Raw genomic sequence first — 26,220 nt, 5'->3', positions numbered from 1 at the left:
GTAATTGGTTTAAGCCCGGAGGCTAGGGAAAGAGGGAAACGGGGCGGGCGTGTGTATGTAACCCCCTTTGGAAAGGGAAAAAAAGAAAGATAGGCGGGGCAGGGCGGGCAGGCCAGGACTCCGGTTGGGAACCGCGCAGCCGAAGACCGGCCGGGGCGGTGGCGGCGGAGCCCCGACTCCGCAATCGTGCGTGCCCGGTGACCTCAGCTCCCTCCCGGAGGCATTCGCCACCCTCTGGATCCGGACTGCAGCCGCGTGCCGAGCCCCTCAGGCTCTTTTGCCCGTTCTCTGCCCACCCCACCCCCCGTTGCTGACCCCAAGTTCAACCTGGGAAGACGGGAGAATACAGACCCCCTCCCCCCCAGGGGCTTCAGGCTAGAAAAAGGAAAAAGCCCTAGTTTCTGCCTCGTCACTAGAAACCCGGTCATCTGAGTCAGCCCAGCCGAGTGACGTTAGGCCGACCCGGGCTCCTGGCTAGCAGAGCGGAGGCGCTGCCACGAAACTCGTACCTGCGGCTAACAGCAGGTGAGTCACAACACCGTTTTATATCTTTATGACATAACTTTTTTTCCGCCTCAGTCCACTCCACTCCCCTTGTCATCTGCAGCGATCATAAAGAGGAAGGAACTGAGAGCAGATGTCTGTATGATAGGGCAGGCGGATCCCAGTCGGCGTCCTCCCTCTCCCGGGCTCCTCCTCCCACCCCCCTTCAGCGGGCTTGGAGACTGAGCTGGAAGCGACCCTCTGGTTTCTGATAGGGAAAGGTCAGGGGGAGGGGATATCTTCCCAAACACCGGAGTTAGCTGGGAGAGCAAGGGTCGAGTCTCGGGAACGCATCTGCATTGCTGAAGACGGGGCAGGCCCAAGCCAGTGGTGCCTGGTCAGGTCTCCGACCTGGGAGGGCTGGCCTAGGAATCGGGCTCTTGCTTGGTTCCTAACCAGTTCTGAAGTTTCTGGGAAATTTTCCTCCATGCAAAGCCTCTTGGCTCCTAAGAGCCGCTCGGTAGAGGGTTGCTCACGTATCCTGGGAAGAGAGACCAACTGGAGACTGAACGCTGGGGACAGAGTTGGTGATAGGCTGGGACTTAGTGCTTGTGTGTCTGAGTGTGACTGGACGTTTGCTTCTGAGAATGTGTAACGGAGTGTGTTTCTGAGTGTGCGTGTGACTGACCGTGTGTGTTCTACTCTCCTGTAGAATCACTAAGTTTCTTTAAGTAGCAATAAAAGAAAACCTAAAGTGACTAAGACCTTGCAACATATTCTTGTTTTGCAAAGTTTAAAATGCAATTAATCTCATTTTAAGCAATGTGTTTTAACTTGTCTTCCAAATAGATACCTCGTTTCCCCCCCGTGCTTTGTTCTTTTAAACCTTTCTTCCTTGAAATCTGGCAAGAGAATCACGTTAAATCCTTGAACCAAACAAATCTCTTAAGTCAGCAGGGGAGCAGAGAGGGTGAAGATGTGCAGTTGAGGAAATAAAAAAAAAAGATAAAAGCATTGGATTACAATTCTTTTTTGAACAAAAAAGGGAGGGGGGCATCACTTTGTGAGGAAAGGAATAAGAATGAAATTAAACCCCCCTGGAACTTAGCAAGAACCCCCCCCCAACTGCAGACTGGTTCTATGACTACAAGTTGGTCCCATCACTGTGTAAATGTACGTGCAAATGTGTGTCAGCAACCAATTCTCTTGTGCAAAGTTCCCATCGGCAGCGGGACCTCAGCTCCAGTGTAAAGTACACGGATGCTTAACTTCCTCAGTCTGGCCGGGGACTTTGAGTGCTAACTTCCTTGTTCCTTCCCGCGGGTGATTCTCCAACGCCCTCTTGGCTGTCCTACAACGTCGAGACTACAGTGTTTTCTATGGGTTGTAACAACTTCGCAATAGCGTTTACAGTGCACAAAAAGTTAGTGCTCTGAGGAAAAAACAAACAAACAAACAAACAAAAAATCCTGGCACCTTAAAGAAGTCGATTAAAATATCAACTAATTTTCTCTCTTAGCTCATTTCCCCCAACCTACTTGGACTCTTTTTAAAAAGTCAACTTCAGACAAGCAAAAAAGATCCCTTGTTCATGGCAATGGACGTTTCTCACAGGCTTCTTCAAAGCTCAAGGCTGAGGGTGCACAACGACTGCCAGTTTTAGTCTTGATCAGCTCTGAAGTTCCCGGGTTCACGGCTGGCCTGAGGGATTCCCGAGAACACAGCGCCTCCTGTCGTAGAGACGAAACGCTGGATTTTCTCGCAGGTGCCCAAGGCGAGCACCCTAGGCGAGACTGGACTGAATCCCACGCGCGTTCTGCAGCAGAAATTTTGGTTCTTAGAATTGCCCGAGGCCACGAAGGAAAGATGGCAGGTCGGTTAGCTTCCGGTCTCTGTCCACCTCAGTAGTGGAATTCCTTGGCACCTAAAATTCGGGAGGTGAGGTTTTAATGTAACAAATGCCGGCTAGTTTCCCTGAGGTTTCGAAGTGAATCAGCAGAGTCTTTGACGAGGGAAACACAGGCGCTTACATAAATCAGTGCTGCTTTTTCAGGGCTGCGGGCCAGTTAGCAGCCAGGTATCGTGGACAGCTGCCTCATCCTGCTCATTTGCAGCCTCTTCCCCCAAATATGCCCTGACGCGACTGCTTCGCAAAGACTGCGCTGCGCTTTTAGGGGCATTAAGCCTGTCTTCGACTCTGGGAGGGAGGGTGGGTGGACTCAGGGCGGGGAGCCACGAAAGCAGCCACGTGGCAGTTCCTGGGGCGTCTTGAGCCAGACCTGCCTGGGTGAGGACAGGTCTGCCGGTCTGCGGTAGCCGGAGCGGCCTAGGTAGCTGGGAGGGCGGGCTTCTCCTGTGGAGCGACCAGGACGATCTGACCGTGGCGTGCAGTGGGACTCCTGGGGCTGGGACAGAGGAAACGGCTCCGCCCTTCCCGGAAGCAGCTCCTTCTGTGCCCTGGGGCCTGCTCCCTGGGAAGTCCGGCTGTAGGAGGGGCGGCATAGGGTCCAGTGATGAAACTCGCCTGCCTCAGCTTACCCTTCTCAGCGTGACTTGTTCAGGATCCCTTTCTGCAAATATTCCCAAGGAAAGGAGAAGCAGAACGCAGGACGAAGACAGACAGAAGGAAAGGCCACAGGCTGGTGGCCTGTTGGGGCGCAGGAGCCAGTTTAACGGGATGGTAGGCAGGAGAAGGGCCTGGGGCGTCAGACCTCTGCGGTGGCCCCGGAGTTCTCGGAGGGCTTACCTCTCCGCCCGCCCTTTCCCCCGCCGACCTTTCCCCGTCGGGCCTGCGATCGTGTCAAGGCCTGGGTGGGCCCAGTCAAGCTAGGCGCCGGGTGGTCCGAGTTCCTCCGCGGCCCCCACCCCCCACGCAGATAAGAAGCTTAAATCCTACTCCTGCAGGAAAGAATCAGACGCAGTGAAACTAAGACCTGTGGTCTTTAACACGGTTCAAAGCCGACCCCGACTGGGCCTTGGCTCAGCTCAGGCGCGGAAGGCCGGGAGCTGTAAGCTTCTGCCAGCGTTGAGTGTGCCCGGCCCTCGCCGCCCGAGTATGCGCCAGGGAGGGGAAGGGGCCTGCGTGCGCGGGGGCGCGGGGTCCCGGCCCGTGGGGCCCATTGCTGCCGGACCACTGCGAGCTTCTCTCTCCTCGCTGCCGCTCCCTGGTCCTTTCACCCTCATTCTGCCCTCCCTACCCTTTCCACCAAGTCCTTAATGAGGGGCTTCACAACTCACAACTCACAAGCGTCCAACTCCCCTGGGTAGGGGCCCTGGAGCCCGCTGACCTGCCTGGTCTGGCCAGTTCTCTGCGGAATCCTCCACTGTTCTGAAGGCACCCTTGGCAGTGCGTGTGTGTTCGTGTGTGTGTTTCCAGCACATACACACAACCGGGGCTTTCGCTTATTTTATTGAAAACAAAAACAGTCATTGGATTTGCTTCTTTTTCTACTTCTGGAGTCGCTGCCGGGTTTAAAACCCTGTCCCGGGACCCGGCCCGCCCGCAGCCGGATGTCAGAGCCGGAGCTGCTCCCCACCTGGCCTCACCCTCGGGCGACAGAACCTTCCCTCTGGCCGTGACCGAGCTTCCCTTGCCAAAATCAACTCACATTTTCATGTATTCAAATGGTAAATGTTGGGAAGGGCCGGTTGCCCTCTTGGGCAATCAAAGTCTTGGAAGGAAAAACTGAGTGTCCAACAGTCCAACAGGCCCCCTCCCTCCCTTGAGGCCGGGAAGCGGACTTGGGGCGGACATGTGTCCCCGCGGCGGCATCACGTCGCTGGGTGGTGTGCCCCAATTACCAACTGCTTTATGCACACCGGTCAGCCGCAGCTGCCCTGCTCCTGGGGAGCGCAGACTCCCTCCGCAGTGCCCGAGCTCTCCTTTGGCTTTTCCCGTACCTCAGAACTGCTAGAGTTAGGGTTCTGCGGAGGAACTGGAAGTGCACGCTTCACGCTGAGTTGGAAAGTTCCGGGAGACACGACACCACTTAGGTCAGAGTTAGGACAGAAAGAGACCAGGAGCACTTGAGGTCCTACTGTGTGTCACAGAGTGGGCAGGCGCTTTGAGATCGCAGCGTTTCCCACCCGCTGCTCAGATGTGCGTGACCTGTTCAGGATCAAGGCGAGAAGGAGGAGGAGGCAAGAAGCCCAGCCCCTTGGCGAGGGTCGATCAAGACCCCCAACTCCTTCCCAAGGCAGAAGCCGCGCTCATGCGGAGCAGTGAGGGAAGCCCAGGGCTTTGGAAAAGTCTACGTTCATCTCTTGCTTCCAGGCCAGCAGCTTAAACCTAAATCTTTCCTGATCGTAGAGAAGTGTTCAGTTTTCTTCTCCTGGGTCATCCTCTCCAGTCCATCGGAGCTGCCTCCCTCTCTCCCTCCCCAGAAGAGGAGCTTCCCACGGTCACCCCTAGTGCCTTAACTTTGGCTAACCAAATGTGGTTACCCTCAAATTTACATAGTTCCATTTAACAGATGCTTTTGTGACAATCAATCCTATACATCACACCCTGCACGGGAAAAATAAACCCTAAAATGCATTCTAGGCAATAATTTTATTATATTAGTCTCTTAATCTTCCCCCCTAATTTTGAAATTGTGCTTTGTACTAATACAATGACTAATTTACTGACAGGAGGAGAGGGAGGCCACACTCACAGTCTGAGATTAAAATTTGATTGGAAGGGCACTGTTTGGGTGGCTGCTTTGAGGACTTTCAACACTTATTCCAGAGCAAACATCGAGACAAAGTTTTGCTCTAAAGGTGGTGCATTTGTAATTTTAAAACTTCCTTTGTCCTGTGAGCCACAGAGCACAACTAGTGCTGCGCTCACTTTGCAGTGAGTTGGCTTCTAACAGAGTCACTGTGAAGGGGCCCCTTGGTGACACTTGCTTTGCTAGGATACTAGGGAAATTTGCAGAAACTTCAGCTACTTTCTGAATGCTCTGGCTCTGGTTGCCTATTATATGTGGGTCAAAGTAAGGATACTCAGGGCCACCACTGGATGTTACCTGTCGTGGCCAGAACAGAGTAGCTCTCTGGGTTCCTGGTGAGAATTTGCAGACCTGAGGTTTACTTTCTGTTCTAGGTTCAGGATGGGTTCTTATCCCTCCCCTATAGCAAACGAAATTCCTTTGTCATTTTTCCCCCTCCCAGGTCTCTGCTGGGATTCCTGCCTTAGAGCACAGCCTGGGAGTGAAGCAGACTTTCAATAAAGATTTGTTGAATCCATTGACCAACTAACTATCCTAACTCAGAGACTGGCCAGGCTGGCTTCAAATTCTTGAATCCTGAACCATATCCTGCCAGCACTCTAGGAGGCTGAGACAGGAAGATCACAAATTTTAGTCCAGCCTGGGCGACTTAGTGATTTAGTAAAATCCTGTCTCAAGATAAAAACAACACAAAAGAAAAAATATAGTTTAGAAAAGTGCCTGGGATGTACCTCAATGTGCAGGCCCCAGGATCGACCCTCACTCCACAAAAAAACAAAATAAACAAATAAAACACATCTGCTGCCTCTAAAGTTTCCAAGGGAGAGGACTTTAGTCTGGTGCACTGTGAAAACAGAGGGCTTGTGGAGTGAATAGCCCAACTGATGGATTGAAGGAATGGAGGGACAGATTTCTGGCAGAACAGGCACCTGTCTGAGCCTAGGACCCTGGATTCTCCAGTCCTTTTAGCCTGGCACTTCCTGTGTTATGGATGCTTGATTTTAACCAAAGCCACCAGGTAACATTATTAAACCAGGAACTAGCCCTCCCCAGGTATCTGGACAAGGGTGGAATCACCAGCCACGCCTTGCCTATATAGGGTGGTCAGTGTGTGACCCAAGGCAAATATTCCATTTTTCCTTACTCTGAAAAGGCAGCTGTCACACCTATCAATCGCAGCTATTGATTAAAAGTTAAAGAAGCCCATCAATTTTCCATCAAGCAAAGCATTTCACCTAGTGCTGTAAAAGAAACGTCCATGTTTAAATAATAGGTTTAAATTGGCACACAAATAAAGCCCAGCCTGCGCAGTGAGCGGGAAAAGCCTTGCAAAAGAGCTAGGGCGAGGTTGCAAGCCTGGTTTGCCACGCGCTGCATTCCAGCCCCAGCACTGGGGGGCGCCTGGGGCCCTAAGCCTGGCCCAGGAAGGGTGAGTTTGCTTAGGGACAGTCACAAGTGTGGTCCTCCCGAGTGCAGGTTCTGCGGGGACGAGGGCAAGGGGCAGTGCGCTGGAAATGACCAGGCAGTGATTGCCTCCCAGTCTGTAGGATACAAAGCATTTTATTCTATACACCTTCCCTGTGTAATATAATGATTTTCTTAGAGGACCATCAATCCCTCTTGGAACCTGTTGTGTTTTTGCAAGGCATTACCGCATACGCCTGGTTTCAGTTTTCTGACTGAGTATTTCTCCTAAAATTTCATTCCCAGTGAAAGCAAGGATTTGGGGAGGCTGTCCTTTTGAAAGGAAATGCCTCTGCCTGCTCTTCTGGGCTGTTGTCACTTGGGACACCACGGGCTGCACCAGTGGCTGCGCACCTCCGTCTGTCTGTTGTCCTGGCTGTCTCCTAGTCCGCTGCTGTCCCCAGTGGGGGCCACAACCTCTGGTCTCAGACACCTTCTCTTCCAGCGGCTATGCCGCAACTGGACTTGGTCACTACTGTCCAGAAGAGGGGTTTTGAATTCAGGTCCAGCCTTCCTCACCTTGGAGACTCAGGATTCCAATGGCTGTGGTATAGATCTGTTTTCTTTCAAATACTTTGGACGCTGCAATCTGTGCATGGATCCTACTCACTCCACTGGCCTCTACCTGGCAGAAGCACCTTCAGTTGTGAATGGCTAGTCCTGTCTGACCGCCTCATGACCCTTCCCCTGCAGACCTCCCTCCACGAGAAGTGGGTTTAATAAATAAAGTGCAGAGCTGGGGTTGAAGGTTAGTGTACACTAGAGCGTCTAACACTCCTGCAGGTGCTGGACTGGGAATAACCGGGCCACTGTCCCCAGAGAGGAGAGAGTGAGGAAGCCAGCGCAAGAGAGGATGTGTGGTGATATCTGCTGGGCTTAGAGTTGGGGTGTGGGGAGCACAGTCAGGAGTTTGGTCCTAATGCTACTGAACTTGAATCAAAATTGCTGGCAGAGCCGCACTTTCATCCTCCGTTCACCAGATGATGAGCTTGGCTCAAAGCCCAGAGTCAGTGGTAGGAACAAACCTGCCAGAGTGGCTGTGCGACAGCGTCAGACCTGATGTCCCTGTACCTGGCATTGATTAACTCCCAGTCTGCAGGACGCAAAGCATTTTATGCCGTACAGCTTCCTTGCGCACTGCAGTGAGGACCGGTGTGAACCTAGGACAGAAACTGTTATGGGGAAGGGTCAGCTCCTTGAGGTGGCAGAGTCTCTACCCCAAGAAAAGACATTTGGAGCAATCACATCATGAGGGTTTCTCTTCTTTTGTGGTAGGTTATGGGCAAAAATCTTCCTGCTTTTCACTTCATATTTCCAAAGACACTAGAGCAAGACACAGAACGTGTTCTAATGTGCACGTCCAGGAAAAGCCTCCCCAGCAAGGCTTCCGTCCAGTGTTCACATACTTCTCTGGCCAGGGCTGGTGCCTGGCCCTGACCAGGCCCCTGATGTCTGAGGCTGAGGGTCTCGGAGACTACCTCAGACAGACTCCAGTGAGGACAGGCTCAACACAGTAAGCAAAGACAAGGAGCATGATAGTAAGTCCTGGGTTCGGAATTAGACCTGGATTCCTATCTGGATTCTTCTGTCTAGCTATACAGCAGGCATATTAGAACTCACCCCATACCAGGTGAGAGCACAGTAAGTACACATTAAATGGTAGCACAAATAAAGGACCTTCCCAGAGTTCTGGGAACCTGGGCAATGCCGGACGCTGGGACACTGGCAGGTAAAGATGGATCTGAATCCAGATGTGCCACCCTTTCCCTTTTCAAGTTTTATGCCAGGGGTCTCCAACCTGGCTCCCTGGAGGTAGGAGTGCCTCTGGCTACAGTCACTGAGGTGGAAGGAGCTCTGGAATAGAGAGTGGGCAGCCAGTGGGGCCTGGGTCTCAGTGACCTTTGGATTCTGCCAATAATTTCCCTCCCTATATTCTCAAGGGGTGAGGCTGTTCTCAGTAGAGTCCCTGATGGACGACAGAGGAAAAGTACTTCCATTGGGGGATCCAGAGACTACAGCAGGGCCCCTAAAGCTCCTCTGAGGGAAAGAGACTCAAGGGAGTAGAGATCTGTTTGGGCTGCACAGAATCTGCCCAAGCCAGCAGGACAATTATCCTCCTCCCAGCCCCTGTATGACAGGAAGGACAATCTCGCCTGAAGAGCCTGCCCAGCGCTCGGTTGGGATCTGAAATGGTTGTCTGACTTCAGTGGCTCCATCTGCAGTCTTTGGGGGTCTTGAGCATGCATGCCTCTCTCCACTCTACCTGTGCTATGGGAACATCAGAAAAACCTGGGTTGTGTCCGGGACCCAAGATGCACCCCTGCAGGAGAAGGAAAAGAAGAGGGAGGCAGAAAAGGAAGCTGAGTCTGGGCCCCTGAGATGCTACTCAAACCTTCAGCACCGGAAGTTGTGGGGAGAATTGAGATACAAATGCCCTTGATTTTGACTACGTTCTCCTCCCTCTACTTCCTTCCTCACGGACAGGATTAGAAGGAGCCATTTACTACTCATTTGGAGAAGCATCACCTAGACATTTTCTCAAATCCTAAAAACCTAAGATGTTATTATAACAAGAAAGATTGAGTTGCTGTCTTTGAGATTTATTTGATTTCAATTCCCCCCAAAAGTTTCTTCCTGGGAATGCAAGTCCATCTGAAATGAAGCAAGCATGCTGGGCTTATGGTGGATCCTTCAAATATTAAAGACCTTAAATATTACTTTGCATGTGAAAGGAAGCTTAGTGAGGTGCCAAAGCTTAATTAAGACAAACATACTGTATGAAAAGACCAAATCACAAAAAGGTTTCCCTAGATATAGATCTATCTGCTGAGACGAAGATTCATGAATTGATTAACCCCTTCTGCTGAGAAGATAAGGAAGGGCTGGAGTTTAGCTTTGGGTGGAAATTTCTTGTCTTGAAAATTTCAGACAGGGGCCTGGGGATTTAGCTCAGTGGCATAGGGCCTGCCTGGCAAGTGCAACATCGTGAGTTCGATTCCTGATACGAGAAAAAAAAAAAAAAAAGGAAATTTCAGACAGAACTTGAATGGGCTAAGAGGGTTGTATGTACAAGCTCTACTAAGTTTTAAATTTTGCTTCACTAAGTAATCAGAATCCAGGTGGGTAAAATATTTCCTTCACTGGAGAACAAAAAAACAACAGAGCTTCAAAGCATATTAATTTTCCTTGGATTGGTATTGGGGGTGGTGAACACAGAGAAAGTGGGCTGCTACACAGAGGTCCCAGACAGTGATCTCTGGCTAAATGCAGCTTCTGTTTTTACAGCTTACTTAGGGAGAGCTGTTAGTTTTTCTAAGCATAAACTGGGCATGGGTTCTCTAAGCTCAATGTTTAGGCTACAAAGCTCCTACAATGGTCTTACATACCTACCTTTAGGAAAGGAATGGTTTTGACCTCAAACTCAGCAAAATTTCTAGGGTATTTCTTAAACAAAGCCCTTTGGAGGTGTAAAGTGTAACTGGAATGCTAAACAGCAGCTTCTATCTCTAAGAAAAATAAATCTTTAATTTTCAGCCAAGTACACCTGCTTTGGACCAGGCTTTTCAGTGTTATTTGTATCTTTTCTTTCCCAGTGGGCGGTTTTACTCCAGAATTTCTTTCTGCTTAGTCTTTCAGTCTCTCTGCCCCACCCCCATTCTGTGTGTGTGTGTGTGTGTGTGTGTGTGTGTGTGTGTTGTGGAGAACTGGGCACAGTGCCTTAACATGCTAGGCAAGCACCCTAACATTGCGCTGTATCCTCAGCCCAGTGCTTGCTATTTTTCTCTGACCTTAAGAACCCCCAGATCAGGCCGGGCACTATACTCCTGGGCTGGCTTCCCAAGGGTCTATTACTGAACTCCCTAAGCTTAGATATCAGAACCATGTCAGAGTTTAGGCATCAGACCAGAAGTCTGGCATCTGCTCATCAGCTCACTATGGGGCAGGTGGTGTAGGTAGGGTGCCTGGAAAGGCTGGAGGTAGTCACCATTAGGGCAGGACCGTGAGTCAGGGGCACTGCCTCAGTGCTTTAGTTTCTGTGGTTTTAGAGCTGTTTGGGTAATGTTTGGTGGGAGACACTGCTGGTTATTCTCTTGTTCTCTCTAGCTTTCTCCTATAAGCTACTCTTGACCCCGGGAGGCTGACATTTAAGGGCCATGTTGCCCAGTTTTCTTTACCTTTGGGCTTCCAGTGGCGTTTGGCCATGCACAGCAATGGTGCAGGGATGAAGCTTAGGAAGGCAGTGAGTGGTAAGAGTACTTATTCCTCCTGCTTTCTCTCTCAACCTCTGTGGCTTTGTCGCTGCATTCTCTCTCTCTGTTTACAGTCACTAGCAGGAGCCCCTCTTCCACAGTGCTGGCCCTCCTAGACTCCCCGAGCCCCTCCTTTTCCATTGCCCCTCTAGATTAAGAGAGTAATACCCCCCTGGAGTTGTTAGCCTTTGGGGAACCCTTGATGTCTTGTAGTTCCCTTTAACTCCACCCACACTCGTGAAAATACTTCCTTCAAATCCCTTTTCTTCTACCGCCTCCCCTTTCTGCTCCTCGCTCCCAGTTCTCTCTTCTCTTCTTTCTCCTCCTCCACTCTCTTCTTCTCCTCCACCTTTTTTTTTTTTTTGTTCTTCCTGTGAACCTTTTAGAGCATGCTGTGTTTTCTCTGGGGACCTGGGGGGATGAGGACTGGAGACTCGTGGAAGAGCTGTAAAGTCCTGGGTTATTTCCGGTGGTGCCTTCACAGGCTAACTCATGAAAGGGCTCTCTCATTTCCCATCACTATCTTGGGGTGCAGACAGAACACCCCAGGGCTTGTATAGTAGCTCTTTTCTTTCTTTCTTTCTTTCTTTCTTTCTTTCTTTCTTTCTTTCTTTCTTTCTTTCTTTCTTTCTTTATTTTTTTGGTACCGGGAATCGAACCCATGACCTCAGGCTTGCCAGACAAGCGCTTATGCCACTGAGCTATATCCCCGGTCCTGTAGCTGTTTTCTGTAGACAGGGCTGCCTCTGGGTCTAGGGGAGCAGCAAACTTGGGACTTTATTTTCTTGTACTCACCGCTTTAATTTGCTGATTTGCATTTTGTATCATTGTGAAGGTACCTGATGTTAAAACCTAATATTGATAGTATCTGAGTTTTTTTTTTTTTTTTTTTTTCTGACCATCAGTGAGCTGAATGTGAGACTTATGTTAGTGGTAAATTATATCAATGTAAATGGTCCCTGAACTAGGTACAGTGACCGAGGGCTCATGGTAAATGTCATGTATGTTTCTGAAAGTGTGGACATCTTTGGCTTTCTTATTGCTAAACCTTAAATCTAGAGCTCTGTTCCTTTCACGCTTGTGTCCTGGCAACAACTCAGTTTTGGCTAGTCCTAAGCAGTGCCATTATTTAGGTGTGACCATCAAGTAGAATTCCATATACAATAGGTGATGTGCATTTAAGAAAAGAATCCTGCCTTCCAGTGATTAAAACAATGCTTCAATATCACTATTTTCAAAATTTGCAGACCTCTATGTAGGAAAAGTTCATAAAAGTGAAATTGCTGAGACAAAAACATGCATATGCTTAAGGCTTTTTAGACATTTTACCACTCACCATGTTCCAGGACTCCCTCAGTAATCTACCAGTGATCCTGCTCCCTCACTCCTACGAACCGCCTGTTAGTAACTTTGTAATTTGGTAAGTGAACATTGTGACACTATTTAAATTTGTATTTCTGCAGTTATCAGTAGAGTTAAATATTTATTTCTAGGGGACATATTTCTTCTCTGAGGAATTGCCCATTCATGCCTTCTTTAGCCTAATTAAAACTTTGAGCATTTGTCTGTTTCTCATTTAAAGATTTCATCTCATTTCTACATAATGTTGTATATTTTCACCAGGTTTTCATTTGTATTATAATTTTGTTATTTTTAATGCATTTTTAAAAAAATCAGTATTTTTATTTAAAGGCTCTTCCTTTTATGGCTTTGTGCTTGCAGGTCTTCCTTATACAATTCAGTCTTTCATCCAGTTGGAATTTATTATGGTACCTAATATGAGGACATACTTTACTGTTCTATTTTCCACGCATTTAAGACTTTGGGCAGAGCCTCATTGGGAAGAGACTTGCAATCTATGCAGAGAGCTGTGTTTGGACGGTACTCCCTCAGGTACTCTGGGGGCGTGAAAGCTGGACAATCACATGGGGCCTTTTACTTGTGGTATAGGTGGTTGTTGGAGACTGGCAAGGACTAGGTGTGATCATAGTGTTTCCATAACTACCTGAACGATTTTATGCTGCTCCTCTAAGTCCAGTTCTCCTTTTTAAAGTGGTACCAAAGTATTAATATTTTCATATGAAGGCATTAAAGTACCAACAGTGAATCTGAAATGACTTTAGATCAATTACTAACTCAGTCTCCCTCCCCTCCTCCTTCCTCTCCATTTTCTTCCTTCTTTCTCTCTCTCTTTTTCTTTCTTTCTTTCTTTCTTTCTTTCTTTCTTTCTTTCTTTCTTTCTTTCTTTCTTTCTTTCTTCTTTCTTTCTTTCTTTCTTTTTTCCTTCCTTCCTTCCTTCCTGCTTTCCTTCTTTCCTTCCTTCCTTCATTCCTTCCTCTGTTCTCTTCTTTCCCTTCCCTTCTTTCTCCTCCCTTCCTTCACAACTTTATGCTCTCCTTCTTTTTGAAAATAAACCTGGAATACAGGTTCCTAGCACAGGATTATTAGCTGGGGATCTCACAGAATTCTTTCACATTTTAAAATCTCTTTCAACACCAATGCCTTATTTGTAAGATAAAGACAATAATAGTACTCGCTAAAGGGTTGTACTCTAAGATGGATACTTAACACCCTTTTTGATTGTACAAAATATCAGTGAACAATTTTGGCTGAGGTAGATGGAGCTTTCCCTATACTACCCAGGCTGGCCTCCAACTCCTGGGCTGAAGTGATCCTTCTGCCTCGGCCTCCTGAGTAGTTGGGATTAGAGATATTTGCCATTGTGCTTGACTAATCAATAGTATTTATTTATCATGCAAGTTTTTCTTTGCTGTATGGTAGATGTACTTCAAAGATACAATAATTTAAACTTTCTCTTAGTTTAGGAACACAGCCTGTTCTGGTTTTTGTGCAGTGCCCAGGATAGTACCAGGAACACTTAGTGACTTCAGAAACATTTGACTCTTTGCTCAGTATTTTAATTAGGAAAGAAGAGCAATTTACTCCTCACCTGGAGGGCTACTTCCATGCTTTAGAGTGAAGCTGCCCCCACAGAGCACCCACAGGTGTGGAATGTGACTGATTTTCTGTAGAATGTTTCTCATTTTGTGAGCATTGAGCAACCACTTGTGAACACGCATGTTTGGGAGGAAAGTAGAGTAATAAACTTGTAATGTAAGATTATTATCTCCATTTCACAGAGGAAGATGCGGACACCCAGAGGGAAGTATCTCCTCTAAGAGGCAAAGCTAAGTATGCTAGCCTGGTTTAGAACTGGGGATTTAGCTCAGCGGCAAAGCGCCTGCCTGGCAAGCGCAAGGTCGTGAGTTCGGTTCCTGGTACCGGAGAAAAACCAAAAAAAAAAAAAAAAAAGAACAGAAGTGTCACCCCTAAAACTCTGAAGATACCTAAGTGCCTGCCTCCACAGATGGTTTATCACAAAGAGAAAACCCAAATAGCCACCAGCGAGGTAAAGGAACATTGCTGGCTTCCTAAGACTCTTGCAGTACTGTCCACCCGTCAACATCACCTTCCCCTGAAGATGTCTATTATCTGTACTTTGATGGTTAATACTTTTGTGTTTATCTGTAGTATGTCATGCATCGGTAAGTGCTTTGTGCTGGCCTAGATTTGAACTGTATACAAGGGACTCATGCAGTATGTACCCCTCTGGGTCTGACTTCTCTGCTAGCATTACATTTGTAATTAATCTATGATCCTCCCCAAAGATGAACTTTGCTCATTTCCTTGATGTGCAGTACACATTTCATCAATATACCACAGTTAATTTGTGAATCAATTTTGGTGGACATTCGGGTTGTTACCAGCTTTTAGCTATTATAATAAATCCGCTATGAATAATACACATCTTTTTCCTACCTAAGGCATGCATGCACAACTGCAGGAGTGAAGTTGCTGGATCAATTATGTGTACATCCAGTTTGACAGATATAGCAAATTACTACTTTTTCTTTTTCGGTGCACATCAGAAATTCTGAATATGGCTGAACCTAAGGTTAAAATGTGAAATTTCCAGAAATCTGAATCTCATGCTTTTGATTTCAAGGTTCCTCAACACCCACAAGATGCACTCACAGTGGGCATTATGGAAGCCTGCCCCTGAAATGTACTCTTTACCCACTGCCAATGCAGACAGGTTCATTTAAAAACAGGCAGGCAAACGGTTGTAAGTCTCCTGGTTCAGCATTATTCGTTCAAGAGTGCTTAGCAGGCATTGGTTAAGCTGGGCCCAAGGAGCCAGTACTGGCGGCTTCAGTCCAGGAGACTCTGAGAGCAGTGTCTTCTCCACCTGGGGAAAACCCGCCCTCGGCCAGGGTGCAGGCTTCGAGTCCGAGGCAATGGAGCCGGTTCCAGGAGGCAGAGAGCGCAAGGCGGGCGGCACAGCTCACGGATTCTCCGAACTGGGCGGCGCGGTGCCGCTGGAACTAGGGCGGAGGAGGCGAGAGGCTCGTTGCCTGGCGACCGAGCGCGTCCCCTCTTTGCCTGCGAACCGTTGGGTCTCGCTAGGCCTTTGCGGGTCAAAGGGCAGGTTGGATACCCCGCAGGCCGCCCCGGCGCAGCAAGGCCACTTGAATCACCGCAGGGGCGGCCTCGGAGCCAGGTGAGAGGAGGCCGGCCTGGGGCGCAAGTGACTTCCTTGCGACGGTGTAGGGAGAGAGGTGGTGATGCTTGGGGAGCCTCTGTTCCGCCTCTGATCCACTAGGCAGGTTCTGGGCCCCGCAGTAACGGGGCTGAAGCCCAGGCTGGGGTTGAGAAGGCATTGGTGCGGGCGTGGGCTGGGCTTCTGGGCTTCTGGGGCTGGACGGTGCTCAGGGCTCACTTCTATGGGAAAATGAGCTGAGCACAGCTGAAGAGGAGCTGGGGCTGAAAACCCGGCTGGAAGGGAAAGGGAGATTGCGACAGACCAGGCTGTGGGGAAAGGAGCGTAAGGGATTAGGGCGGCAAGGAAGGGGAGGCAGCGGAGAGGCTAGGAGGCTGACGAAGCGCAGCGGAGGGGTTCTCTCTACCTCTGCTACCCTTTCACAGGGTGGCTTGCTTGGAGCAAACCTGACTACTTCCTCACGGGTTAGCTGGCCCAGCTTCAGAGCAGATCACTTCCCTGGGTTTGGCGGGCATAGGGCACGGTGGTTTTACTGCAAGTGCTATTTGGCAGGGAGGCCACTGAGTCACAATGAATCTATTGTAAACTTCCGGTACAGAAGTTTAAAGCAGAACAGTAGTTTTTTATTAAACATTCAAATATAAATGTTGAAGAAAATGATTTTTTTTTTTTTTTTTGACCTCGGGATTGAATCCCAGAACTCACACATTCTAGGCAAGCACCTCACCAATGCTAGGCCCGCACTCTATCACTGAACTACATCTGCAGCCTTGTCCTTAAAATTTTTTGTTGTTGTTGAGACAGAGTCTTGCTAGGTTGCCCACACGAGCCTCACCTGTGTGATGTGAAATTGCTCTTTTCCTATTTGCACCCTTATAGAGGCATAATTTGTGTTCAGTAAATTGCACAAGTGCGTAGTTGTTCGATGTGCAGTGCGTAGCCACACACTCTAAAGACCTTTAGCAGGTTTGAAACAAGGACTGCAGCAAAGATACTGAGCACTGTCATTGCACTGCCCCCTTTGCAACCCACCGCTGCCCTCATTCTCCTACTCCAACCAACCACTGTTTGCTGTGATACTGTAGAATCGGTTGCATTTTCTAGAATTTTACACTGAAAAAGCATATGGCATACCCGTGGTGGCAAACCTATGGAAGGCCTTCGTTTTTTTTAAAGGCAAAAGATGTTAATGTGTGAGCTGTTTTTTTCTGAACTAAAACCTCAGTGTTCAGGTTTTACTGTGCTGTTGGCAGTTTGTGATAAATAAGTGGATTCTGGATTGTAGTTTGGCCATTCATCTCTAAAAGGTTCACCATCAGTGATACATACTCTTGCGTCTGGCTTCCTATACTCAGCATTTTCTAAGACTTTTAAAGCTTGGTTACAGTAGCTTACTATAGTAAATTTTGAATTTGGTTAGGGTAAGGTGTTGATTTTTTTTTTTTTCAAAAGTTACTTTGGTGATCTTAGTCTGCATGCATTTTACAATCAGTTTCTAATTTCTATCTTATAAATCCTCCTGCATTTTGATCGGGATTGCACTGACTCTTTAGATCCATTTGGAGAGAATTACCATGTTAGTAATATTGAGTCTCCCAATCCATGGATATGGTATGTCTCCATTTATGTCAGTCTTTAAATTTCTGTTACCAGTGTACTTTTAAAATATTCCAACCTTTGCTATTAGGATATAAAATTGCAATTGATTTTGTTTATTGGGCAACTTTGTATTGTACAGGCTTGCACTATTTATTTCTTAGTACCAGGGTCTGTTTTGTAGGTTCTTCAAGGTTTTTAACCTAAAAATCATGTCACCTGTAAATGGGGACACTTTTACATTTCCTCTGTAATCTCTATTCCTTTTATTTCTTTTCCTTGTCATATTGTGTGGCCAGGGCCCCCAGAACAATGTTGAATAGACGTGGTAAGACTGAGGCATTTTTGTCTGGTTTCCAATTTTAAGGGGAAAGCATAAATATAATGTTGTAAATATGTGGGGGAGATTCCCTTAATCGTAATGAGGATGTTCTCTTCATGATTCATTGTTTGCTCAGAGTTATTTATTTATTTTTTATCATGAATGGGTGCTAAATCTTATCAAATGCTTTTCCACTATCTATTGAAGTGATAATTTTTCTCCTCCACTGTGTTACTATTGCTAATTACAGTGATATTCAAATCAATATAATTAAGTAGAGCTAAATCAAACCATATTAAGTCAGAATACATTATTACTTTAAAAAGTGTAGAGGTTTAGATTTAATTTGTCAATATTCTCTTAAGCTTTTTTGCATCCATGCTCATAAGCGATATTGGTATATAATTTTGTCTATTTTTAATTTAAATTTTAATTGATTTTTTTGTGTTGCTGGGGATTGAACCTAGGATCTTGTACATGCTAGGCATGTACTCTACAACTGAGATACATCCCTCTGATTTTCTTTCTTTCTTTTTCTTTTTAAATGTCTTTGTCAGGTTTGGTATTAGGATTATAGGGATTTCATAAAATGAGTGCATCTTTCTTCTCTATTTTCTGAAAACATCTGTATAAGACTGGTGCCATTTCTTTCTACAATATTTGAGAGAATTATCTGCACCTGGATATCCTGTGGTAAGATTTTAATAATAAATAAAATTTTCATAGGCATAGTCAGATTTTCTTATTCTAATTCTGGTAAGTGGCACCTTTCAGAGATTTGCTTATCTGATCTAAATTACTAGACATATTGGCATAGGGTTCTATTGTTATTCATCCTTTAATGTCTTTAGGTTCTGTAGTAAAAACTTCCTCTCAGTCTTGATACTGGAGAGTTTTGTTATCTCATAAATAGTCTGGATGAGGGTGGTGGTTCAGTTTTTTTTGATATATTTTTTTAAAGCACCAGCTCTTGTCTTTGTTAATTTTCTCAGTTTTCTGCTTTCTATTTAATTGATTTATGTCTTTATACTTTTTATTACCTTCCTTCTGTTTGCTTTGAACATATTTGCTCTTTTTGTAAGCCAGATTTTTTTTTTTTTTGGTCGTGCCTTGTGCAGGCCAGGCAAGAACTCTCTGCCTCTGAGGCACATCCCCAGAGCTGTAAAACAGATTCTTAAGGTTATTGATTTCATACTTTGCCTCTTTTTGTTTTAAGCATATAAGCTACCAGTTTTCTTCTAATTGGTGCTTATTGCGCACTACATATTCTGATACGTTGTCTTTCATTATTGTCTAAAATATTTTTAAATATTTAATATTTTGTCTTCCATTTTGTTATCTGTTGGCTTTTTATAGCTATATCTCTTTGTTCTCTGCATTACTTTGTAAACAATTATAACATTGTTTCTCTAGGAATTACAACATACAACCTTAATATTTTAGTTTAAAATTAACCCTGATGTACTTCACAAAAAATGGAGCAACTTGACAGCCATGTGGTTCTCTCATGCACTCCATACCAATCTTTTGCTTTTTGGCATCATATACGTTACATCTCCTTACACACTCTATAATGTTATAATTTTTTTATACTTTAAGGTTAAAAACTTAAGGGGAAAATGACCTTTTTGCACTTGCTTTCTCTTCATTCAATTCTTGAGAATTTAGTTTCCTTTCTGGTATAATTTCTCTTTAACTGAAGAGTTCGTTTAGTGTTTCGCGTAGTTCTCCTTGGCTGGTAAGTAATTCTCATAGTTTTCCTTTATCTGACTATATCTTCATTTTGCCTTTATAATGTCCCCTGCCTTGCCTCGTGCTGAGGATCAAACCCATGTCCTTGTACATGCTAGCAAACCATCTACTACAAGGCAGATCCTTAGCCCTTTGCCTTCATTTTCAAAAAGGAGATGCTGTAGATGCAAGAAACAGAATGCTAGATATAGAAAAGATATACATGCTCTCTCTGGGTGCAGAATTCAGGGTTGACAATTTTTTTTTGTCTTCTAGTATGCTGCAAATCTTTTTTTCACTGTCTTCTGCTTTAAGTGCTATCCAATTAGAATTTCATGCTAGTTTCAATTGTTGTTTCCCTCTAAATAATGCATTGTTTCTCTCTTTCTGCTTTCAGATTTTATCTGTGCCTTTGGTTTTTCCAAAACTTACTTGGAGCTTTTATTTCAATTTATCTCACTTGGGGTTCACTCATTTCTTAACTCTATGAATTTATGTCAAGTTTATGAGGTTCTCCGGTATCATTTTTTTCCAAAGAAATATTTTTTTGCTCCATTCTGTCTTCTCCTTTTGGGCTATCAGTTATCCTACAGGAGTGGGATATTGCTGTTGTCTCTATGGAGATTTGATGCTCTGTTTTTTCTCTTTCTTCTTATATTATGTACTTTTTATTGATTTATCTTCCAGTTCATTCTTTTCTCTGGCATCTCATTTTGCTAGCCAAATTGTTGCTGAAAATATTACATTTTTTCAGGTATAAAATTTGTATTAGTAAATTTTTATTTCTCCATTAATATTTTCGTATTTACTTTTAGCATATTTTCCTTTACTTCACTGAACACAGTTATAATAGCTGCTTTAAAATCCTTGTCTAATAATTTCAATATCTGGGTCATCTCTGGACCGGCTTTGAGAATGGGGCAGATTTTCTTATTTCTTTCTGCCAGTTTTTTTTTTTTTTTTTTTTTGTTAAATTATAGACACTGTGAATTTTTGTTGTGTATGCCATGGCTCCTGTTATGTCCCCTCCAGAGAGTGTTGGCATTTTTCGTTTAGCAGGTGGTGCGACAGGTTAGACACTCACTGTGAGGTTGATTTCACTCTCTGTGGCTGGTGATTCAGTTCAGCTAATTCTCATTTCAGCTCTTTCAGCCTTTCTGTGCTGCTTTGAATTTATCCCACACATATGTAGTTCAAAGGTCAGCCTGAGAGTTGGGTGAGGTTTAGGGCCCAGAATTGGAGAATATTTTCCTCTCTCTCTGTTCTGGAATTTCTCTTTCCCTTCTCAATGATTGCTGTTGCCTGGACTTCATTCCCTTATTCCTCTGGCCAGAATAATGAAGTGCGTTCTGTTGAAGTTTTGTACTTGCACTAATTTAATTTGCAATTCTGACTGCATTTGTAAAATTAATTATAAAATTAATTAATTTCTTGCAGTTTAACTTAATTGATTAATAAATTAAATCAATTAATTTCCTACTGTTTTTAATTAAGTTTATTGGTACATTTTAGATATGCATAATGATCACATTCATTATAGGGAATTTGTACCTGTACATGATATATATTCATTATTCTTTTTTCCCATTCCCCTCCCCTTCCTTCAACCCTTCTTCTTTTCCTTATTTACAAAAGCTTTGTTTACATTTTTAAAATTTTATTTTATGGAAAAAATTGAACAAAATTCCTTAACAAAACGATAGGGGAATAACAATAGTTAGTACACTGCACATTGTTATCTTCAAAGTAGTTACTCAGAATACAAAATATGGACATAGAAAATTCTCCAGTTGATATTAGCACAAACTTTTCTAACATTCTCTTTTCTAAAGAGAAATTAGTGGTATAACTATCTTATATTTTTTCCTTTTCCCTTCATCCCCCTGTCCCCCCCAACCTAATTTCTCTTTCCTTTTGAATAATTTCTTCCCATTTCACAATATCCATTGTACATTTTGGTCCTTATTTACTTTTTCAGTTCCTTGCATCAGGGAGACAATATGATGTTTACACATGTGAGTCTGACCTATTTCACTTATGAGTATGATCTCAAGTTGCATCCATTTACCTAGAAATGTCTCGAGTTTATCCTTCTTTATAGCTGAGTAGTACTCCATTGTATTAAAAGATATTTTTTATTTTAAAGAGAATAGTAATAGAAAAGAACAATAGCAGAATACCAACATAGACAAAAACAAAACAAAGCAAAAACAATAAAAATGATACAGGCTTTCCGAACAAAATGATAGGAATTAACAGTGGTTGTTATATTACACATTGTTATCTTCAATGAAGTTGCTCAGATTGCTAGATGTAAGAATGCAAGATTTGGGGGCTGGGGATTTAGCTCAGCGGCAAAAAGCGCCTGCCTGGCAAGCGCAAGGTCGTGAGTTTGGTTCCCGGTACCGGAGAAAAACCAAAAAAAAAAAAAAAAAAAAAAAAAAAAAAAAAAAAAAAGAATGCAAGATTGATCAAACCATTAAAGAAAATAAAAATAAAAAAGCATTAAAAACGATACAGAGTTTTACAAGACAAGATGGTAGGAATTCACCAATGGTTGTTATATTGCACATTGCATATTATTGTCTTCACATTAGTTTTTCAGATTACCAGATATAAGCATGCAAAATTAGTAAAAAATATCAAGCCAGCTTTCTGTATAAGTTTTAACTGTCTGATTGCTCTGTCATTTTGATTCCACCAAATTTTGGCTACTCTGTCTTGTTGTTTATTTCAAATGAATTCAGAATTTTCAAATTCCAAATCATAATTTCTGGATTTTTGTACTGGCATTAAACCAGCATAGTATTTCAGAAAACTTGATGCAATGAAACCACTTGACCATCTAAGTAAAGAACATCAACTGTTTATTTAGTTGAATTTTTCTTATGTTATTTCAATAAAATTAAAAATTATTCATGTAGCTTTATTACATTTCTTGTTATGTGTAGATACTGTCTTTTCTGTTAAAGATCTGAAGTGGTATCCAGCAGTTCACAGAGAAAGTACAACTCTCTGGCATTCAGGCCTAATACTTTGGCTACAGCTTACCTTGAGGCTGACCACATCCCTTCCTTTCTATGAGCTTACGAGCTTTTGTATCTCAGGCAACACATTTAGGGAAGGGGACACCTGAGAGTAGGACAGGGAAACAGCTACTTATCCAGCCAGAAAAGGAGGGATTTGGCCCTTGCATTGCCAGAGCCATGTCCCCTGCCCCTTGGAACTGCAAATCTGGATTTTTAATTAAAAAGTCTCCCAAGTTAAATTTGTGGCTGGCTAGAAATCAGTATTTCTGAAAAAGTCTGAATAATTGAAAACCATGTTTATGGGCTGGAGCTGGGCTACAGGCCACAGTTGGTGATTTCTGTTTTCAGTTAGAAGGGCTCCTTTCTACAGATTTTATTTTATTAGTACATGTTTGCAGTACATGCAGCTTATAATCATCTTGGGAGTGGGTACATGTACATATACAGCTTGTTTCTTTTTAACTCTTTATCTTCCCCTTCCTTTAATTCTTCCCCTATGCTGATTTTCATTCTTGTAGATATTGTTAATATTTGCACATGGTATGGTATATAATGTTCATATTCATTGAGGTTATCAGGTTCCTGTACATGGAGTATCTTTATTTTACTTATTTCCCCTTCTCCTTATCTTCACCCCCACCCTTGTTCCTTTTGAGCACTTCCTTATTTCAAGAGATCCACCCCCTTGTCCCCTTCTATTCATATTTTATTATTCTCTTTTTAATAATTTGCCTTGCTCAAATGAGAGATATAGCATTTAAGCTTGTGTCTGGTTTGTTTTCCTCAACACTATATTTTCCAGGTGCATCCATTTTCCTATAATTCTTGTCATTCTTTATAGCCAAGTAGTATTCCTTTATATACAGGAACCACACTTTCTTTATCTGATCATCTGTTGATGGACATACAGGCTGTTTCCAGGATTTAGCTATTATGAATCACGCTGTATAAACACTGGTATGCATGTACTGCTGTAGTGTATCTCAAGCTCTTTAGGGAAAATACCTACCAGAGGAATAGCTGGGTCATATGGAATTTCTAATTTCATTTCTTTAAGAAACCTGCACACTGATTTTCATAATGGTTGTACTAGTTTACATTCTCACCAGCAATGAAGGTGAGTTCCTTTTATACCACAGCCACGCCAGCATTTGTTATTGTTTGATTTCTTAATGACTGTCATTCTTTCTGGAGTAAGACAGAATCTTAGTGTAGTTTTAATTTACATTTCTCTATTGACCAGAGATGTTGAACATTTTGTCATATATTTGTTGAGCATTTGTATTTCTTCCTCTGTGAAGTGTCTGTTCATTTCTTTTGTCCATTTCTTGACTGGCTCTTTAATTTAAGGTGGTTTAATATTTTGATTTCTTTAGCTGGCAATTTCCCCCCATTTTACAAGTTGTCTCTTCACTCTGCTGATTGATTATTTCGCTGTACAGATTTTGAGTCTAATATAATCCCATTTGTTGATTCTTGCTATTGTTTCATGTACAACTGAGGTTCTGTTTAGAAAATCCTTTCCTAGCCCTGTCTTCAAATGTTTTACCTATTTTATCTTCCAGTTTAATGTTTAGATCTTTAATCCATTTTGTTTTCAATTTAGTATATGGTGAAAGGTAAGGGTTTTGTTTCAATCTTCTGCAAAGAGATAACCAGTTTTCTCAGCATCACTTGTTGCATATTTTCTTTCCTCCAACACATGCTTTTTGCCTGACTGTATCTGGGGATGTTCTTGTATCCTTTATTCTGTTCCATTGATCCACAGATCTGATTTTGTTCCAGGGCTATGCTGTCTTTGTTACTACTGTTTTGTAATACAAACTTGAACTCAGGTATTACTGGCCTCCTGCTTCGCTCTTGTTGCCCCAATTTGCTTTTGCTTTTTTGTGTCTCTTCTGGTTCCATATGAGTTTTAGGACTGTTTTTTCTAGATCTATGAAGTATGTTTTTTCTAGACCCGTAAAGGCCTAGAAAGTGTGTTTGGGACTGCACTGCGTCTGTTGTAAGAGTTTAGGAGATACGGCCATTTTGACAACATTGCTTCTGCCTATCCAGTAATGGGACATTTTTGCATTTTCTGATGTCCTCTTCAATCTCTTTTTTTTGAACGACTGTAGTTTTTCTCTATACAGGTCTTTCACTTCCTTAGTTAATCCCTAGATATTTCATTTTCCTCAGAGCTACTGTGAATGGTACTGTGTTTATAATTTTCTTCTCATGGAGTTCATTGTTGGTGTACACAAACACTATTGATTTTTGTGTGTTGACCTTGTATCCTATCAGGGCTACTTTGGATTTTCCCTGCCCCTGCCTGTTTTCGGCGGTTATGCCTAGTGAGGTCATTCTTGCCTGAGAGTGGGACACATTATACTCTGAAGAAATGTTAAAGTAAATCCAATATGGGCTTGCAAATCTCCCAGTGGTGGGGGTGATTACTGATTTGGACGGCTTTCATGATTTATGTGAAAAGGTCAGTAGACAGATATAAATTGTTTTTTTTTTCTTGGTACCGGGAAAGTTCATGACCTTGTGCTTGCCGTGCAGGCCCTGTGCCAACGAGCTATAGCCCCAGCCCTAAAATTATTTACTGATTTTACCCACTTGTGCCTCAGGCAGCACAGCAAGGCTCTATCATGAGGAGCTTTGCTGAGCCGGAATCTTATTTATCAACAACAAATATATCTACTGTATCTTCCAGGTCCAATTTGCCAACATGTCCATGATCCCGAAGCATTTCGGACTGAAAACTAGGGAAGAGTCTTACATGTTTAAAGAGCTTGAGAAGCTTCGCCAGGAGACGAAAAGGGATTTCCTTCAATTCAAGCAGAAGCTGGCCTGCAGGCCGGCTGTAGAGGGCAGCTCTGACTACTCTCCCCAGGCCTCGGGCCCGGTCTGCCCCAGGGAGAAGAGGCGCGTGCTGTTCACCGCGCCTCGAGGGCTCGAAGGCTCGCTGCAGACCGAGGGCCCCGCGACCGCGGCCGCCGCGCGCCGGCCCGGCTGGGGGCTCAGGTCCTCGGGGGCGGGCGGAGGCGCACAAGACCGGGTGCAGGGGCACGAAGGGCGGGCAGAGGTGCATCAGGGAGAAAACCGGCTCAGGAGGCGCGCGTGGGGACGGCGGGCTGGCGGGAGCAATGGCCCAAGGGAAGGGGCGCGCGCGGGGAGAAGGGCGAACCGCCCGGACCCGACGCCGGGGTCCACGCGGGAGTCCAGGGAGAGCCACGCCGTGGCTTAGTGAGGGGCTGCGGTGTGGATGGCGGCGGAGGGGTGCAGAGAAAGGCTTGCACGCTGAAGTCATTATGTAAAATCGCAGGCTTCCCCCGCTACGGAAATTTGGAAAAGCGCTTCCACTGGCAGGCCCGAGAAAGGAAATTCCCATCCCGCTAAATTACTAACAGATTGTTTGGCCATCCCCGGTCTGTCTGATACCGTCATTTTTACTCTGTAAAAGTCGGCGCGACCCCGCTTGTTGGCCGCAGGAGCTGGGCCAGGGGCCGAGGAGAGCGCGCCCGCCGGCGGGCCCCTCCTCGGTGCGCGCCGGGGCCGGGGCGGCGGGCGACCCTGGGGTTTCCGCAGAGGGCCCGGCTCGAGTCCGGCCTTTTTCGGCCGCCGCCTCCCGTCCCTCCACACTCTCCTCTTCAAAATCGCCCCGCCATCTCCCCGGCGCGGTTCCGCTGCCAAAACGGGCTGTATTTTATCGTTGGCTTTGGATGGAAGGGTTGGGTGTCGGGGTGATTAGAGTGTCTGGTGTACAGAAACCATAAATCTACTCACGACAGCTTACGTGATTTAAAATAAACCCAAAAGCAAAAAGGGTGTGTGCCGTGGGGCCGGAAAGTGTCGGGACGCGGTGGCACCTCCACAGGATCGGGGTAGGAGGACTTGGGTTAAAGTTTGATCCAACTAGTGAGTGGCGCTGGCCAACTGGGTCCGACGGAAAAACCAGAAAGGTGCGCGGAGAAAATCTGTCGAATCCACTCTCACCCCCCGGCCTTCCCGCGGCTCCGACTCCGCGCAACTCGTCCGGCACTGCAGGTCCCGGCCCGGGCGCGGGGCGCGAGGACGCGGGGCG

The 26,220-nt window shown here is 45.1% G+C and overlaps 1 protein-coding gene and 1 long non-coding RNA gene across 2 annotated transcripts in view; both read left to right on the top strand.

The window, feature by feature from the left end:
- Positions 1-6: 6 nt before the first annotated feature.
- Positions 7-7,331, top strand: LOC102019478. Its single transcript, XR_001232654.1, has 3 exons — positions 7-525; positions 2,098-2,356; positions 6,906-7,331. It is a non-coding gene; the product is annotated as an uncharacterized LOC102019478 (long non-coding RNA).
- Positions 7,332-14,276: 6,945 nt separating this feature from the next.
- The window catches only part of Ttc6 (tetratricopeptide repeat domain 6), a gene marked incomplete in the record, with an annotated part of 231,700 nt that continues 219,756 nt past the window's right edge, over positions 14,277-26,220 (top strand). The window contains 3 exon segments of the mRNA XM_013510165.1: positions 14,277-14,454; positions 15,142-15,470; positions 24,850-25,141. Coding sequence (XP_013365619.1) covers positions 14,277-14,454; positions 15,142-15,470; positions 24,850-25,141 — 799 coding nt within the window.

This window comes from Chinchilla lanigera, unplaced genomic scaffold (genome assembly GCF_000276665.1).
Source record: "Chinchilla lanigera isolate Chin_1 unplaced genomic scaffold, ChiLan1.0 scaffold00008, whole genome shotgun sequence".
NCBI lineage: Eukaryota > Metazoa > Chordata > Mammalia > Rodentia > Chinchillidae > Chinchilla > Chinchilla lanigera.
This window is presented reverse-complemented; position numbering and strand designations above follow the sequence as displayed.